At 38.2% G+C, this 19,143-nt stretch overlaps 1 protein-coding gene across 1 annotated transcript in view; it reads right to left on the bottom strand.

Annotated features, from left to right (window-relative positions):
• The window catches only part of EIF5B (eukaryotic translation initiation factor 5B), a 32,061-nt gene that overhangs the window by 6,779 nt on the left and 6,139 nt on the right, over nt 1-19,143 (bottom strand). The window contains exons 2-16 of the mRNA XM_032188123.1: nt 12,891-13,016; nt 12,725-12,809; nt 11,674-12,319; nt 10,964-11,190; nt 10,713-10,863; nt 9,690-9,785; nt 8,558-8,650; nt 7,115-7,198; nt 5,469-5,773; nt 4,708-4,815; nt 4,462-4,572; nt 3,329-3,396; nt 2,067-2,208; nt 843-974; nt 72-254 (exon numbers count right to left, since the gene is read on the bottom strand). Coding sequence (XP_032044014.1) covers nt 72-254; nt 843-974; nt 2,067-2,208; nt 3,329-3,396; nt 4,462-4,572; nt 4,708-4,815; nt 5,469-5,773; nt 7,115-7,198; nt 8,558-8,650; nt 9,690-9,785; nt 10,713-10,863; nt 10,964-11,190; nt 11,674-12,319; nt 12,725-12,809; nt 12,891-13,016 — 2,557 coding nt within the window. The remainder of the gene's footprint in view (nt 1-71; nt 255-842; nt 975-2,066; nt 2,209-3,328; nt 3,397-4,461; nt 4,573-4,707; nt 4,816-5,468; nt 5,774-7,114; nt 7,199-8,557; nt 8,651-9,689; nt 9,786-10,712; nt 10,864-10,963; nt 11,191-11,673; nt 12,320-12,724; nt 12,810-12,890; nt 13,017-19,143) is intronic.

Raw genomic sequence — 19,143 nt, 5'->3', positions numbered from 1 at the left:
TAAGCAAAGTAGAAGGAAGCGGGGGAGGGAGATATTTCTAGGTGAATTTCAAAGAATGGCTGCTGAGTTACCTCCATGACTTGAGCTCTCAGTTCTTGACACTCAGCCAGTCTCTTGGTCAGCATAGTTTGCGTTAGCTCAACGAGAAGAGCTATCAGACTTCCCATGCCATCCCCTGTGTGAGCAGAGGTAGGTACAAGAGAAACAAAAGTGCGGGGATCCTTATTCTCATAAAACAAGGCAGCATTCAAGCCCTGGAATCAGGATTAATAGTTACTTAGGGAAAAATACATACGTACATACACACACACACACACCCCAGTATTAACAGCAACATCCAATCCTAGCCAACCACTACTGCTTTTTTCAAATTAAAAAAGAACAAAGTTACTGAGGGTATACCATGGAACATGTAACTTAAACCCACGGTTGGATGTGGAACAGGATAACCCTACAAAGCGAATTACCACATGTAGCTTCTGGACACCATTGTATGTCACCAACAGATGTTCCCAGAATTGATGTGACTCATGCCCTGCCAGTGTCCGAGGGAACAAGGGCCAGATGGGTTTCCCTCTGGCGATTCCCATGGAGGGAAAGAATAGGGACAGAGAACTTGATCTGCTCTTCATGACTTCACTGACCGTGCACAGCAATTAGCTGCTACTTGTCTCCAAACCAGAACTCCAAAGATGGAGCGGTTAAAAGAGCTGGATTTAACAACAAAGCTTGGTTCGTGTGTGCTAAACACCAGTGTGTCAGAAGTGACCAAAAACACCACACCCACACACACCATTTTTGCTACCACTTCTATTAACAGAAGCTTGAATATCCCAACCTACCTGTTTCGCAAATTCCACTATAATGGCTTTTGCACGTTCTTCAAATTCATCTTTTGTATTCTTTTTCTGCTTCTTTAAAGTTACGGCTACATCTGTGTCTGGACTTTTTTTCCAGTCATACAACCTATCAATCTGAGAAAACACAGTAATACATCATCTCATGCAACTCAAAGGGCATCTTTATGTTTAAGTCACAACGTGAAAAATACTTTATGAGCCAGCATAGCTAGCCATCCATTTGCTCCACTAGACAAGTTAAATCTGTTTGCTTTGAAGCAAATATTCTTTGTATGTATTTCCCCAATGTCAGAGTATTTCAGGATAGCAATGCTACTTCAGACATTAACATTTCCAATTATAATAATCAAAGTTCATATGGAAAACGTATTATCATTACATACATTACATTAAACATTACATCACGTTTAGGAGAAAACATTCAGATGAAAAAGACCTATATATAGCTTCACATACACAAATCATGAGGTTATTTTTTTTATTATTATTATTTGAAAAGAAACTGCACTCATTTTACAAATGAGTAAAACTGAGGGGTGAATTTGAACCCTTTCCTGTGCTGCTCATAGAGAAGGTTGGGGCTGTTCAAAACACACAACTGGGTGATTTCCTCATTATAATTCATATAAGTCATCACAAATACAAACAGCTCTACCACCACAAGTTGTTATGCAAGGCACTTCTACCAACAAAGCTGAAAATAACTAGCTTTACCACCTATTACTGCAGAACCTGAAATCTTTCCCACTGGTGATCAAATACTGGTGTTCAATGAGCCCAAAAGACAGCTTGTCTTCAAGTCACAAACTAACGAGTATCAGTAGCTAAAATAAAACAGGGCTTTTAAAGATGAAGTTAAGTCTTTCAATAGTATAAAAAGGAAAATGCAATTGAATGCAAGTCCATGTAAGTACTTATGAGAAAAAAAATGAAGTACAGCTTCCAGAAACGTGAACCATTTACTGAAGTTCTTTAAGATAAACTTATCAGTGAGAACTCTGAAACAAAGTGCCAGATTGTTCTGCAAAGCTTCTGTAAAGCACCTGGGGTATCAAGGACAACAAAAAATGCAACAGAATGGATCTAATAACCACTGCTTCAGTCTTTGCACAAACAATTCAAGTTCATGAAAGAAAACTGAAAAATGGCAGATGCACAATACATTAGAGTACAAAAACATACTATTAGAGGGAAAAGCGATCTTACCTTGTTGAGAGCTACTATAAAGGGGCATTTCTTAGATTTCAACAGATTTATTGATTCAATTGTCTGTGGCTCCAAACCATGCATGATGTCAACTACGAGAATGGCGATATCACAGAGTGAGCTTCCTCTATTTCTTAGATTGCTGTAGCATTAAAAGAAAAAAAAAAAATGTCACGTAGCAACAGAACTTTAAGAAAAACACCAAATACCATGTCAAACTTGCATTGACCAACAAAAAGCTAAAGCTGATCAAGTAGTTATTTTCACTTCAGAAATACAAAGGGCTATCAATCAATGAAACACTGAAATTACACTGTAAGCATAAAGCCCATTTAACAGAATATATTTGAGTACATGTAAGCAAAAATAAGAAACTACAATTCTCCTGACAGTTTTCCTACTATTATATACTTTTTTCAAGCTAAGATGCATTGCTTCATTTTGAATGAGAATTGAGAAGGTTACAGTGAAATCTGAATGAGACAGATCATAACAAATTACTACACGAACACTAAGATTATCAGACGTGCGTGGTGTTGGATAAAACCTGTCTAGAAAATGAAGAGCTGTGACAGGATTGTAAGTGACAGGATGCCAAGGAACTGATCAGAACTTTATCAAGTGCCCTAGGACCTGGCATTTCTGTGCTTTTAAAGGGTTATGTTCAAGAATGTCACATCAAAGTGTTAATCCTTCTGTTTGGGGATTTCACCCAAGCACCACCTCAGCAAGAACAGTTCTGCACACCATCTTTTCAAGTTAAAAGCTGATTTTGCACTGGTGTTTCTAGACAGTATATGAACACTGGTAGGAGTCAGTCAACTTCTGCAACTGGTAACTTGCAGTCTTACGAACTCAGTTACCTCAACTGGGACACTGAACTGGAGGCTAGGAGAGAAGTCCTAATTTTTCATACCAGAGTACTTAGGTCACCTGACATCCTCACCTGTTCTTCTCTGGCTAGCTTCTCACCTCCATCTTTCCTCTTATATTATTTAGAAAAAAAAAAAAAGTGCTTTTTATGATATTCATGGCTCAATCGTCATGAAGACAGGAAATTAATCAGATGTAAAAGGCCGGGTATTAACCAGACATATAAAGCGCCCACAAAATAAGCAAATCCGCTTATTCTTCTAGTTCAATTTTTATAAAGGGAGAAGAAACACAATGAATAAGGCAAAGACATAGTACTTTGTTAAAAAAAAAAATATGTATGCAGCCATCACTTCTGGGAAGTACAGTATTGTGAGAATGAACATTACCTGAAAGACTCATGTCCTGGAGTGTCAATTATCAGCATTCCTGGAATTTTTATGTTCTCTCTGTCAAACTAACATTTCAAAATATTAGTCATCTTGGCAAGATCACGCAAGAAGAAAAAGCTTAAGACCTGGCAGCTTACTGACAGGATTCACTTCAAAAAAATGCAGTTACATATTTTAAGGAAGGCCAGCACCCTCCATAAAAACAAAATAAAGCTGATTTCAGCATAAAAAAAAATACGATGCAGCACAACCCCTATCTATCCAGTAGCCAGAAGCTCAGATAACATTTTAAGAGGGGGGGGGTGAATAGCACAAAAAACACGTTCAGTCTAGTGAGATTTACCATCCTTATTGTGAATGTTTTCTCCTTCTCCACTGATTTTAATTTATTTATTTAAAAAAAAAAAAAAAGTGAGTTAAGTTTTTGTAGGAAAAACACTCATTATAAAATGAAGAGAGATATTACTGTTTGTGGCATTTAGCTCTTGTAAAAGCCAAACTCATCACTACTTTCAGTAGCAGCCAAATGTTCTGGGCAAACTTTCCTCATTAAACATCTCAGCACTTGGCTGACTAGTTTTAGAATTACTGAACTGAAGTTCTTAAATTACAAGTAGTATTTCCATCCCTCAGAAACAGCCATCACTACCAAGGTTTTTCAGTCAGTTGCTGCAAGCAAAATAGAATGTAGTACCCAGAACAAGCAATACACAACAGTTACTATAACAATAAAATTACCTGTGAATTGGCCCAATTTCAGCACACAGAGTAAAACAAAGCTTTTTTAAAACAGAAGATATACTCAGTAAGTTTTGAAAGTCTTGACTTACTATCAAAGTATTGACAAATAAGCAGGCCGTGCACAGAGCAGGCAGTTATTTGCGTAGTTTTCTGAAGTCGCAGTGCATTAACTGAAACCAAATGTATCAAATAAAACTGAAAATTGAGACAGCCTCCCATTTTAATTTGGAGATGGGAAAAAGAGGATAGGAATTAAAAACAAATCAATGCCAATACTGGAAACGGTGGAAAAGGCATCTGCTCTTGTTGGGAAGTCTCACAAGGCCTACGTAGTAACCAGCTTACAATTAAGGTTTTTTAAAAACAGTCTTTGAGGTGCCGTTACTTACATTTTTCACCATCTTAGTTTGTTCATTAATAGCTTCAAGGGGTACATTAGTCGCACCGATCTGCTGAGTGATACCACCAGCTTCACTGTCCTGTACATGAGTATGGCGAAGCTAAAGACAAAAAATACATAGATTTACATTAAGAGGCCATTTAAAATAGTCTCTTTGAGTGCAATTCTGTTTTTAACCAACAAAACACACACGTGTAAGATGCACAGAGGGGTGCCTTCGCATTCTGTATCTTACCTTATCTAAAATTTTGGTCTTGCCTGTGTCTACATGCCCCAGGACACAAATAACTGGTGCTCTGAGTTTTTCAGTGTTCACATTTTTGCTATTTTCAGCTCGTCGCTTCTACATAAAAGACATATGAAAATTGTTAAGTGTAAAGAATTTCCTGAACTGATTACATGCATACCCAAAACAAAGCTAATTGTGGGACTTAAATTTTCCAGGCAATTCAAAGACTGACATTCCCTGTTTGGAAAGTCAAAAAATCTTACAGCTAAGAGTTGAAATGGTTTTTTTTGTTTGTTTTGTTGTTGTTGTTTGTTTGTATTGGGGGAAGGGGTGTTGTTACAGTCTAGTAGGCTAAGTTATTATATCAACTAACACGTAGCTTTGCTGATAATGAAGTCTGAAGGAGCATCTTGGGTAAGGAAATAGAGAGCATAAGCAGACACAAAAAGCATTGAAAAAATTAGAAATACAGCTTTAAAAAATTCTCAAATATTCATCTACAAAGGATAAAAGCCTCTTTCACCAGCAGAGAGAGAAAGGTGGGGAAGAATGACACTAAAGTACACATTCTTTGTGATCAAGTTGCCTTGCATCAGCAGAATCAAATATTTTTCCTCAATTAAGCCGATTTTTGGACCTGTCTAAATATTAGTCACAACACAGCCATCATTTTGACAAATATGGCTAAACGGCCTTTCCGTGAACAGAAAATTAAGTTGTTTCTCATGCAATATGAAAATTTCTCAAATAAAGCTGCATCCTAATACCTCAATTCTCCGTTTAGCTTTGTCATAAGCACGTTCTTCCTTAGTGCGGTCATCATCCGAGTCGTACTCGGAATCAGAGCTGATTTCCTTGCTGGGCTTTTTTTCCATAGATTGTTTTCCAGTAGCTTGGGAGTCTGCCTCTCTCTCATCTGAAGTCTTTTCATCTTCATCATCACTCCCTTCACTTTCTCCATCTTCAGATTCTTCACTCTCCTCCTCTTCTTCATCCTCATCCTCTTCCTCCTCCTCTTCTTCCTCATCCACTTCGTTTTGTTCTTTGACTTCAATGTGGACAGGTTTGCTCTCTGTCAAAAAAATAAAGTAAAAATCCTCTTAAATTCAAATTTCTGAGGGAAAGACAACAAAACAAAGAAATGAAGAGAGTCTATTATCAGAGTGAGGACTTGAGATTAGGTTCCATTCAAGAAGTGCTATGCAAAATCATTTTCTAACTTTAAATATAGAAAGTGCTTCATGTTGAGAGTTACAGACTTAAGTGTTTAGAACCTGTGAGGGCAGAGTAAATTTGGGGTGAGGGGAGGAATAATATTATCAGCACTCTTGCACTTGAAGTCATTTTCAAAAATTCAGGGAAGTGACATCCTCTAAAACTCTATGCACTTCAAAATGAAATGGATGCACTAACACCTCTAGACAAAAAAAAAAAATAAAATCCAAATTCAACACAATATGGATTCCGTGAATTACTGATTAGGAATGTGTATTTAAGCAGGAGAAACAATGAGAACAATTTTTCTCTTCTACATCTTTAAAAATCTCATCCTAAGGTTTTATAGAATGTTAAGAGGTGGCTAATATTTTTCAGATGAATTCTTCAGTAAACAAACAAAAACAAACTATCAGAAAGTAATTTTCTGTCTTCGAAAGCTTCCCATTTATCACACTTGCTAAATCATAAGAGCAAGACAAGCTAACAGACACTCTTTGAAGCTCTACGAGGTTTTCCTTACAGAGTTGCTAGTAGGCTCACTGCTCTACAAGATTAGCGATGTTTCCTTGCTACACTAAAAGCCAACAGCTTAGTAATACACAAAATCCAATTCCCAGGAAGGTTCTTTTTCTGGATCACATTTGCAGATCCTTCAAATCCAAGCAGCAAGAAGTGGGATGTGACATTCTCCCCTAGGATAGTGACGACAGACTTTTAAGAAGGTACTTTAAAATAGAACATTCCAGCAGACCATAACCACAAAAACACGTAATGAAATATGAAGTTTTGAAGTTTTCAGGGCTGAGCAAATCAAAAATACTTGAAGAATAGTTTTTGATTTCTTCTTAAAGACAGATCACGGAAGTACTAACTACAGTAATCAACTCCTGTTCAGGAAGATTTGCAGCAATGCAACATACTCCACTACTGGAGAAAATCTGGAAGATTTCTTACTGGAAGAAAATCCCTGAGAAGTTATCCCTACAGTCTTGAAATGAAAAGCAGTTAATGAAAAGCTCTGCCTTTGAGGAATAGAGGACCTTATAACTACTTCCTATTACACTTGCCTTGTAATTCATTTAACAGGAGGGAGGAGGGGAATCTAAACACAATACTATTTTCTAAAGAGACAAAAATTAAACCTAAAGAATCTTGTTAATCAGAAAAAGCATCTATTTGGTATTTACATGCCCACCTTTCTCTCCATCTTCATCACTAACCATAGCTTCCCAGTCATCCAAACCCGTATCTTCTGCTTCTTCTTCTTCCTCCTTCTCTTCTGAAATGAAGAAAACCAACATTAAATGAAAAAGAAACAGCTCATCCGCATACAAAAGGTTTAGATGGCCTTTCCTTTGGCATAATGACAAAAGCTCACAAGTTTGCTACCATAATTCTACCAAATTATCTCCACATTCCCTGAAGAGAAAATGCCACGTACTTAAGAAATATATAATAGTGCCTGCATAATTCATGCCATGCAAACTTCTAACAGAATTGTGTTCCTTGTCAGAAGCTGCCCAATTAACAGCTAGCCATGTGTAACAAAGTGACAGAGAAACAAATTAAAACTGTAACCAAACTTGCACTCTTTAATTAGCGATAAAATAACAAAGTGTCTATAGAAAGTGCTATTTTAAGACTCCAGGTGAGTTAACACACTGTAATACATCTTGAATTCTAGAAACATCAAAATATTAATTCCAGCAGGAGCTCAACTAAATACGAGACTGAAGCCTTTAAATGACAAATGGAAAAAAAATACAGACTTTAATGCTTCTTCTGGAGAGGATTAAAACAAAATATAGACATGACATTTCAGGTATTTCAAATGAAGAAAAAAAAAAAAAAAGGGTAAATTCCAGACTGCTAGAACATTAACTAGGAACTAACATTCTGCCAGACAGTCCTTCTCTTTTATTGCACTGGAATTGCTCCTTCAAGAGATAAATCAAGCTAGAATTAGAGTATACGTTCAACTTGATTTTCATAAAGCTGGAAACTTTATCAGTACTTTTCTGACTGAAGAATGAAAGGTAAAAACTGAAACTGTCCCCTAACTGAAGATGACGCCCAGTACAAAGTTACTTTGCCAAAACAAATACTGAGTGTAAGCAAAAGTAAAGGCAGCAATCACTCACTAGGCTGATACTGCCTGTTTCACAAGCTAATCCACATTCACTGCATCCAGCACTTAGGAAAAACGAAATACTTGGAATCAAGAATACAGTCACAGTGAAGATTACAGTATTGATACCAGAAGCAGCGTATTTCTCCCCCACTCCCATCTAAGAGCTGACAAAACAGCCCTTTTAAAAAGCAAATGAAAAGTTAAAGGAGCTAATCGTAAGGCACTGAATGCACCTATATGACAGCTGACTAAGCTAATTGAACACTGGAGTTCACCCAGAATAAGAGACCTTTGCAATCTCATTCTGAAGCTTCACACCTTTTTATTCCACAAAATTCCATTAGTTCTTCCTTTAGAAAATAAAATAAAATTAAAAAAAAATAGCAACTGCCTCAAGAAAGGATGGCCACTCAATCAACAAGGTACAGAGGACGGGTGTTAAAAACAGTACAATACTTGCCACGCAGTCTTATTACACACTTCAGGTTTATTAGCATTACTACTAACCTGGCTCTACTGGAAGAGGAGTCTCTTCTTTCACTGGTGTTTCTAGTTCTACAGCATCTTCAGCTGGGGAAGTTACCTCCAAGCTTTCTGAAACTACAAAAAAAGCAAACTAGTTGCTACATTCTTTCAAAGTGCAAAATATAGTTAGACATACAGTTTCTTATTTAAGTTCCATTTTTAAGTTGTGCTGTTAAAAAGTAAACAAAATTTGAGTTTAATACCAAACTAAGTGAACTCCCATCTACTAGGCTAAAATAAACCTAAAGCACACAGCTGACTTGAGAAACATCTGGCCTGCCATGCAGTTAAATACATTTGTGTGATAAGTCGGTTATTGGACAAAAGGATTACCACTGCTTTTGAACATCAAAAGAAATCCCATTTTCTTAAAAATACGAGAGAAAATGAACCAGTACTAATGAACTACCTCCTTCTTGTTCTATTGTTCCATTAAAAAAAAAAAAAAAGAGAAAAACACCACTTCAATTCAGATGACCAGCTTTCACAATCCTTTATACTTTCTTAAGAGGAAGGTAGCCACATAATTCGTTGAATGTAAAAAACCACAGCTGAACAACAACCATAAAACTGAAGCAAGTGTTTTGGTTTTAAACCAAGGAATAATCCTGGAAAGAGCCACAGTAGTACCCCCAAAAGAAAAATCAATGTTTTTATATATAAGTAAACAAAAAAAAAATCCCTCCAACCTATAAAGAGAGGAACTTGAACTGGGATCAGTCCTCTTTCACCCTAAGACTTTAACTTTGACATAATTACAAGTCGTTGTTACTTACACTACATTGATTTAACCTACACATACATGCGAAGCATCTAGCCTCACATTCTTAAAATGCTGTTACATTCTGCATAATTTAAATGTTGGATATGTAAAGAAAGAAAAAATGTTAGGGGAAAAAAACAGCCAAGTAGATCATAAAGCAAAGGATTAAGTGAGCAGTCTTCAAGAAACCTTTCAGATCTTAATGTATCAGCACTTGCATGGGGAGTGGGGGTGTTAGAAAAACCTTGCAGGCACCCTAAAGTGCAATTAGTTTAGGATTAGCTAATATATCCCACAAACATTTCCTGAACTGTGACTAATAAATTAAGTATTCCTATATGCAAACCACACCTTCTTTATTTTCTGGCTGCTGCTGCTTCTTTTTCTTCTTGTCTTCATATATTGGCCTCTTCTTTGGCACAGAGTCTTTGGATGGCACTTCAACACCTGCAGAAACATTATTTAAAATCATTTAATTACTGTTGTACCTTCTGAAACACTCGATATTCTTCCAGCTACCCACGTGATTCACTGTGTTGAGCTGAGCAAAATCGAGTTGTAGCAGTGCAGAAATGTAAGGTTTCTAGTAATTATAATAAGAACTGAAGAGAAATCATGGCCTTAGCTTGATTAGTAGAAACGTGATAGTAAAAAAGTTTCTTCAATGGGTACAAACACAGTGGTTCTCTACAAATATAAAAGGACTGATACTCAGCCTCTGGAATTCTCTTCTTTCCTCAGCCACATAAATAAATTAGCAGGCAGGAATTAGGAGATGGGATTACAATATTCTGGATAAATTTACCTCATTGAAAGGAAGAAGCAGATTAAATTTGACTGAATAGCAGGAAAGCTTCTATATACCCTTTTCCTGACAGAAATGTAAGGAGATACACTGTTCCTATAGACTAACTGGAGGCAAAGTAACCTACTTGCTTAAGAGAGTACATGAATTAATCCAAGAGGATACAGATCACGAGTCTTACAAGAGCTGCAGCCCAGCTCATCTGCTTTTCCTGACCTTTGGATTAGGCAATGGAATTAAGTTATTTTTCATAGAGTTCGATAACTAGCATCTTTAAACCACACGTGGAGTGCATTAAGAAGCTGGATATTTTAAGTGCAAGATGAAAATATACAGACATCAAGAACTACTTAAAAAAAAAGGCCATAGTTCAACACTGCTAAAACACATCTACAGCACAGTAACTTTATGTGGAATTACTGTGCTGATTTGAGCAAAGTAATTGCCCACCTGGCCCCAGATAGAGAAAAACACATGCGAAGAGCAGTAAGGAAACTAAAATGATTTTTTTTTTTCAGTTGGTTGGTTGGTTTTTGAAGAAATAATCATACCACACCTCTACAGCTTACCCTGAGCTTGGAGCAGTTTAAGCGTAGCCTCTGCTCTGGCTCTGGCTTCTCGCTGAGCTTTTGTTAAAAGTTTTCCCTCCTTCTTCAAACGCTCCTTCCTCTCTTTTTCTTTCTGCTTCTTTCTTTCTTTCCTCTCTTGTTCTAATCGTTCCTAGAAAAAGGTTGAAAAACACACAAATTTTAAAGCACTCTTTGCACTACACCAGCAAGGGTACAGGTTAAGATTACCTCTCCCTTATTTTATGCAGTACCTCCTCTTTGCGCTTAGCTTCTAATTCCTCTAGTCGTCTTATGCGTTCTTCTTCTTCTCTTTTTGCCCGTTCCTCCTCCTCTTTCATTTTAGCCAAGGCTTCTTGCATAGCTTTAACTGTGGCTTTACTGGGCCCCTTTTTCTTCTCTTTTTCTTTTTCTTTTTCTTCTTTCTCACCTTTCTTTTTTTTCTTGTCTTTTTTCTTTTTGTCTCCTTCATTGTCATCAGCTACGGAAAGAAGAGGCGCAAGATCAAAGACCCCAGAAATTTTAAGGACTCCAAATACAAATACTGTTTCAAATACTATAAATAACTCCAAATGAGGAACATTTTCACTTGGCTACTACATAAGCACTTCATTATGAAAAAATAAAACTCCAAAGTTATAAAGACAGGGCCTGAAGTCTTAATGTAACAGATGTCTAAGAATAATTGGACTGAAAAATGATGTTTGCATTATAGAACTGTTACGTACATATGGTAATGAGAAATCACCATCTGGCTTTTGTTTCCCCCTGTACCTGAGCAAACTACAAGCCAGGAAAAAAACAGCCACAGGTGAGCCAACACAAAGAGACAGACAAGGCTACCGAGCGTCTAGGATTCCCAACTTAGAATAAAGCAACAAAGCCATCCTCAAAGCCTGCCAACTCTCTGGTCTTATAAAAACTACAGTGTTAAAATTATAGTTTTAGAAACCAAGTTACAAACCCTCTGCTCCTGCAGGAGTCTCTCCTTTTTCCCCAGTGGCAGGGGCCATGACTTCAGGAGAAGCCTTCTCTTCACCTTTTTTTGGAGCTTCCTTCTGCTTTGCTGGTTCTTTACCACCTTCTAATTCTTCTTTCTCTTTTTGTTTCCTCAGCTTGGCTTTTTCTTCCTCGCGTTTTTTCCTTTCACGTTCTTTTTTTTCTGCCTTCTTCTGAGCCACTGTTTTTACTTTGAATGAAGACTCTTCTTCCTCATCTCCACTTTCAGCTGCAGGAGCGGACTTGGGTTTTTGGTTTTTCTTTTGTCCTTTTCTAGGCTGGGAGACGTCATCTGATTCATCACCGCTCTCACCTGTAGACAATGTCCCCACACGCTCTTTGCTTTTCTTAATGTTAGTATCATCTTCTGCCACCTCGTGCTTTTTATTTGACTTCTGAGTTTTCCCTTTGTTTTTCTTAAGCTGAATCTCAACATCATCATCATCGCTGCCAGAAGGCATGTCTTGTTTTGCTTTCTGAGTTTTTTTAGATTTTGTATCTTTATGTTCCTCTTCCTCACTGTCATAGTCATTTTCAAGATTAGCTTTTTTATTCTTTCCTTTCTTTTTTTTGTCTTGTTTTGATAAGCTTTCTTCATTGTCATTTTCAGCCTGGTAATTAAATGATTAAGAAATCAGCCATGAAAAATGACATGCTATTGAGAGCTAAGCAGCAGCATTCAGAGATGTCAAGAAAAACTTCTCTTTAATATTAAAGACCAAGTTTGAAAAGCAGGAATTGTTACTGATGAGTATACGACACTCGGCCCACAATTAAAATTTATTCTGATTGACTTTGAATAATTATCTGCATTGGAGACATGGCTTGTGGTAAAATATTGCACAGTTGACGCTTACTATTAAATTATGATTGAGTATAATCAAAAATATATACCAGTTGCTAAGTCTCCCCTAGGAGCCCCAGCCACACTGCAGCACCAGAACTATTCTGGGACAGAGGTGTCCTGTATTCCAGCTAGTTCCTAGTAAACAGCCCCCTTCCCTCCCATCGTTCACCTTTCCTGCAGAAGGTTCCCTGTCAGTTTTGCCTCCTTGTGCCTCTATTGACAGTTCTTCCAGCTCCTTCAGGATATCATCTTCACTAAAATAAGAAAGAAGTTACAGTACTTAAGTAAATGAGCTTTTGCATTATGAAATAAAGACAGACGGGAAAAAATCTTACTCAAAATCCTGTTTCTTCTTCTCTTTTTTCTTTTTGCCTTTGGATTTCTGAGGTTCTTGCTCCTTCGCAGCTCCGGCACCTTCTATCTCAGCAGCAAGGGCATCAATATCGATATCATCTTTTGCTCTAAAATATAAAAGGAAAGCAGGGTTTATCAAGAGTTTAAAAGTTTGCGCAAGTAGAAGCCCTTTGCATAAAACAAACAAAAGCTTCAAAATATAAGATCAAAGAGAACATGAGTAAGTCAGGGACAAAAAAAAAAAAAAAAAAAAATCATTATATTTATTTCACCCAGTAGGACAAAAAGGAAACCTTCACACGTGTTGTCTGCTTCAAGGGAGACGAAACTGTAAAATATGTTCAGTTCATGAAGTACTGACTTTAAAGTTCAGATATGAAATTTGATAAATCTTCTTGGAAGAATACAACCAGATTGTTTCATTTTGTTCCTTCAAAAGATAAATCATTTAGACCTCGATATCATAATAGGTGTCACTGACAGAAACGCAACCCCCCAAACTGCAAGTGTAACAATGATTCAGAAGGAACAGAGTACAGTCCCTACCAGACACAAAAGTGGATCATAAATAAATTTAAAAAAAAAATACTAATACAGTATTAGCAACACCTCTCCCAGGCCTAAGAAAAGCCAAAAGAAGTTCCACTTGGCATATGAAATATGCTTCCCTCCTCGCTAGATCTCATGATATCAAGTTTCTCTTTCTAAAGCATTTTCCTTTCTTGCTGCAAATAATCTCACCTGCAACCAAGCACAAGTGGCTCTTTTCCTTTCCTTTATCAATAACTAGGTCAGATGCACTTTTTCCCTTTACTTACACCAACAGAACTGAGCAAAGACCAAATCTAATGCCCAGAGATTTTTCCCTGTAATCATACTCACAGTGCAGCTGTGAGAAAGGAGTCATGCCTATTCCCTGCTTCACACTTAAAATTTAGGTATTCAGACCAAAAATAGTCCATTAAAGTAGCAAATATTAGGATGCTACTCTTACAACTGCTCACAGTTTCAAAAAAAAAAAAAGATCATTTAATCTACATGCTATTAATATCTCAGTTAACTCTTAGTGAAATTGTGAATCAGAGAACAGTTTTCTGTCCGTGTATATCTCTCTCATTTATTGCCACCCACTTACAACACACAATTGGCCCACCAAATATTTGAATCTATATCCACAAAACAAGGGAAACACATTTCTGCAAAACTCAGGACCACCAAGCCACCAGCAAATTCCCAACTACCGAAGTCTCAGCATGGCCAATTTATAAATCCGTAAGTCAAATATTAACAGATAAAATCAAGTATTTATTGAATATCAGAATTTTGAAGGACTACTTCATACATAAGCAAAAGTAGAGGGCTCAAAGAACCATTTTACAAATGAAGGCTGAAATCCATCAACCCATTTTATCCCCAAAACTGGGCATAATACTGGGCAAATACTGTCTGTTACAACAGCACAAGTATCAATGTGCTTCCTTTTTGTTTAAATATTGACAATTTGCATTTTCTAGACCTTAAGGTTTCTTCTATGGTGATAGAACAAGCCAAACATAAAGCAATATGACGAATCTCCTCACTGTACAGGATATTGCCAGGGATACATACTTCTAGTCAAGAGGAAAAAAAAGCACATCTCAAATGTACTTAATAGTCTGTCTTACATGCTGACACAGTAAGTAGTATATTTCTTAAAGAAATGTAACCCTCAAACAGAGAATGCAAGATTTCTAAACCAATCTCCACAGGCCCCAAGAGGAAAGACTCAACTTTTTGGCCGTTTGCACCTTAAAAACAGCTGACTTGGTGTTTCAGCGATTTAAGAGCTGTTTTTACACGCAGTTTAACTGGCTGTGCCCCAGAGGCAGCACAGACAGCTGAAATAAAAATGCCACCCATCACCTCTACACCTAGAGTCGAGCCCTAGCAGCAGGCTAACTATGTCACACGTAGGCCCACGCGCAGGCCTCGCACTTTTTATTGCATCGAGTACAGCACGTCAGATCATTAAGCACAACTGCTTACCTTCTTCTACTCTTAGTGGAGGGGATCAAGTCAAATCCCAGCCTGAAATAGCTTGAAGAGACCAAACTATAAGCTCCACTACTACTAGTAGTGGCTGCCCAACTGGCACTACTAGAGGGGCCTGCCCATATGGTTGTGCAGGTACTAAGCCTTTAAACAGCTCGTATTTTACATGGATAGCCTCAAAAGTGACTTTTCACATGGCAACTTTGCAGAAAGTATGTACAAACATAAAACACATGTTTTTATGCTACTGGCAAAAAGTGCTTCTAGCGCTTTATGTCTTCCAGGCTTTAAGGGGAGGGGAGAAGGGGCACATGCATTACGGGTGGGTTTTGGTTTCGGTTTTAAATCTGCTCGAGTCTTGAAAAGGAAAACTTCTTTGGGGGAAAATATCTGAAATCAAACACTGAAAAAAACTAATTGGCAGACATTAAGCTTTAACACCCACCGGTAAGAACAATTCAGGAATAACAAGGAAGACAGTTCAGCTGTCACAACAGTGGCATAAATATAGCGCAAGACTCTTTCTAACCTTGGCTTCCGCAGCTGAAGAGTCAAAGCTTTCCAAGAAATCTACACTTAGCGCCACATTTCCACTTGGAAGAGAAGACAGAGCAGGCTTTGAGCCTGGATGAAGTAAAAATTAAGACTGCACGCGTTCATCCGCAATACAGAAAGTTATGATTCTTTTAAAGAGCTGTAAAGCACGAACGTCATTGGAAAGCCAAGTTCAGATACTGGCTCCCGTGACTGAGAGTTTATTTCCATACTGACCTTGAACTTCCTTATCGTAAAATTGTGGTCTAGGGCTCTTAGCCAACTCTGTGTTGTTGTGAAGATTTTGAAATGTATAACGCAGTCAACAACGTAATCATTTCATTAATTGGAATTAGGATTCTGAATTCTAATGATTCTACCTTTAAGTACTTCACAACCCCAAGTTTCAGAAGCCCAAGCACCTTCTTAAGGAACCTCCTCCTCCAAGTCCTCCAGAAGGTCCCACCCATCCTCCCTAGGCCCTAAATTCAGCCCTTGCAAGGGTTTTCACCCCAACCCCAAGAGTACCCGACAGAGGAACCTGAAAGCACCAGTATACTCAAACAGTTTTCAATTTTGTCACCAAATTGCTTTTGCATCAGGATCTTTATATATGTAAAACTATATATGACTGGAATGACTTTAGCTATTCAAGCTCTTTATGTTTTGGACTCCAAGAAGACTTGCTGTCGATCAGATTCATGCACTGAAGAGCATCAAGGAGACCTGGAAAGCTCGAAGCTGAGAGCTGAGTGCTACTGCACTGCTGAGAAGGGATCATTTGCCTAATTTTCTTCTGAGGCTGCTTCAGAAGCGAAGCCAGAGCCACCTTTCTTATTCACATGCTTTTGATCCCAGCCTCTATTTTTGATGCCAGATATGAAGAGAGTTTGCTCATCCCCTAGTTCTGGTACCGGTAAAACAGCAGTAAAGGGGAGCGAGAGTTAGGTGTGCACGTTCCACTCACAAACCTCAGCAAGCAGTTTTCAGAGCATTAAATGGCTGCCTCCAAGGGCATCTGTGCCAAACACAGGGCAAAACTATGCAGTGGGAGAAGAAACAGCAGTCAGGCTGATTAAAGGAGATAGCAGTAATCCATAACAAGTACGCAGGAATTACCACATTTCAGAAGCCAAACAAAACTTCAGAATTACAACCCTGAGCAAAAAAAAGGGTTCTGTACTTCCCCTATGCAGTTTCACTGCTGCTTGCCCTTTAAACAGGATTACAGGGCTTCAGAACATTCAAAACCATTTTGCAGGTAGCATATAGGAACATTCATACTGAAGAAACATCGACCTTACTGACCTAGATAGAACATCAAGAACATCTACTTCAATATTTTAAAGATGCTGTTCTTGCCTGAAGGGTTCCAGCATTAGTTGTGTGCACGGACTACTGAAAACCTGCATCACACAGTGAAAAAGCAAGACACTTACTACTAGATTCCTGCATATTCAGTGGGCCGCCAGCCAAATGCTGTGCCAGCACACAATTCTGTGCCTCAGCAGGATCAAATACACCCAAACCACCCCAAATACGTACTTGGAGAATGGTTAAGAAAGGCAGGAGCAATACAGGAAATTCAGCAACATCCCTGGTGAAACCACAGCATCGTCAGCACAGCAACAGAAAGTGACACTCAAAAAATACTAATAATAATCCAATCTAAGCTACTTGGTTTACATGTTTACTACAAAGTGGTAAAAAATCTGCCTGTAAAAAAGAAGTATGAAACATTTTCAGTGTGAAGATTAAGAGAGCTGGGAATAAATGAGGAGCTGTCACCTACCTCGGCTCAGTCAGATGTACAAAGATGGCCAGTAGCTCTCCTACTTATAACATCCCAAGCAGTTGCAAGGTATTGAGTCAGAAAAGCAGAAAGTCCCTGTGACTGATATGCATATGATCTGTAACAGACCATCCCACTGCCTCTTTTGCTTGTGCACCAAGGAATCAACATTTAAGACTAAAACCCCAGTTAAAAATTACAATACACAGCCTCAGCTATTATAACATCTGATGAAAAATACTAAAATAGCACCTACCTTACGGTGGTGGTTGGTTGGTTTGCTGGGTGTGCTTTGTTTTTTCATTTTAACATGAGGAACTATCCTGGAACAAGGTTTTTTTTGTTTTTTTTTGTTTTTTTTTTTTTCTGATGCAATTGCTTGCAACAGCTAGAACCTAGAAATTCCCCATGGAAGACATTGTGAGGCCAGAGTTCACCCTAACATAAAGTTTGATTTATGGATGTCCAGGCTTATGTTAATCTTACTTTCCATACACCCTGGTCTGCTTTAGTCTTTTAAGGGCATTCTTTGCCTTTTTGCTTCTAACTCGTGTGTACAATTAGAGAGACTGATTTTTGCAGCAGCTAGAAAGTTTGAAGTTTTGCCTTGTCTTTTGCAGTCTAGGATATTACAGGGGTTAATTAGCTCAAATCTCACCAGAAGTTGTCATGCCACAGGATATGATTTAACTAAAATATGATTAAAAACTTAGTAGTTTCCTAATGAAATATTTCAGAACAGTTACAAGTATTTTAATTATCATTCATCTCTTCCCTGACAGGTTAAAAAGTGACTCCAAGTACTGCCATAGTTAATATATTCAAGCGATTTTTGCAGCTTGACAAACAAAAAACTGGGCATTAGAAACTACAAAGGCTTCCTTCTTGAGCGCTGCCCCAGCAAACAAGGCCAAACGTGGGGAAGACAGGACTACAGCCATCGAAATAAGATGAGTACACCTTGCATTTTCCTTTGCTCATTGAATTTCTGCAGCCCAAATGTGTGACTCCCTTTCCTCACCAAACGAGCTCCTCCGGCTTTCTGCGTGAGTAAAACAACAGCAGCATTTCACAGGAAATCTGATAACCGACCAGCAAGACCACCAGCAAACACGCATGTTTTCTTCGTGCTCTTTCCTAAGATCTTCCACAATGATGACTGAGCACACCTGTAATAGCACCTGCACTGCACGAGCCCCAACGCAGAGCAGAAGTTCATTAGGAACAGGCACCGCGTGCCTCTGAGGCAGGGATGGCATCCCGACTAGGCAGCGGGAAGAGAAATAGAAAACTATTAATCCATGCGTGAACTGAAAGAGTGGAGCAATGGGATTAATTAGCAGTATACAAAGGAGCCGAGCTGCCCTCATTTATATCAATTTCACTCCATTGAAATTAGTTAAATGAAACTCAAAAAAGAAACAGAATTTAGCTTGGGATGAGAACGAGCCTTTAACTACTGGAAAGCCAACAGCCAGCTTTGCAAACAAAGTCAGAGAGAGAATACTCTCCTGCCAAAACAAAAAAGTACATGCAGACTCAAAGATTACAAATATTTCTTTGACTTTTGCTCAAAGCGTACAAGTGCTACGCAGAGCAACACAAAAGTTTGCCTGCGCTTTAAAGCTGAGATAATAAGTAAAATTATGTTGAAATATTTTATTCAGGGTTGCTTTCAAACCGGCTCTGTAAAGAAGTTCAGATGTCAGAAAAAGCTGTGCAATTAAAGGCAGACTGAAAAAAGCATTCACGCGCACGGGACAGAAGAGACAGAAAGTTGACACAGCAAGAAAGTTGCGTCACTGCTGCAGACTCGCTGCCCACATTCCTGCATAATCAGAAGGCTCATTTTTGCTGAGGCCACTTGCGAGATATTT

The sequence above is a fragment of the Aythya fuligula genome, chromosome 1, assembly GCF_009819795.1.
Source record: "Aythya fuligula isolate bAytFul2 chromosome 1, bAytFul2.pri, whole genome shotgun sequence".
Classification (NCBI taxonomy): Eukaryota; Metazoa; Chordata; class Aves; order Anseriformes; family Anatidae; genus Aythya; species Aythya fuligula.
This window is presented reverse-complemented; position numbering and strand designations above follow the sequence as displayed.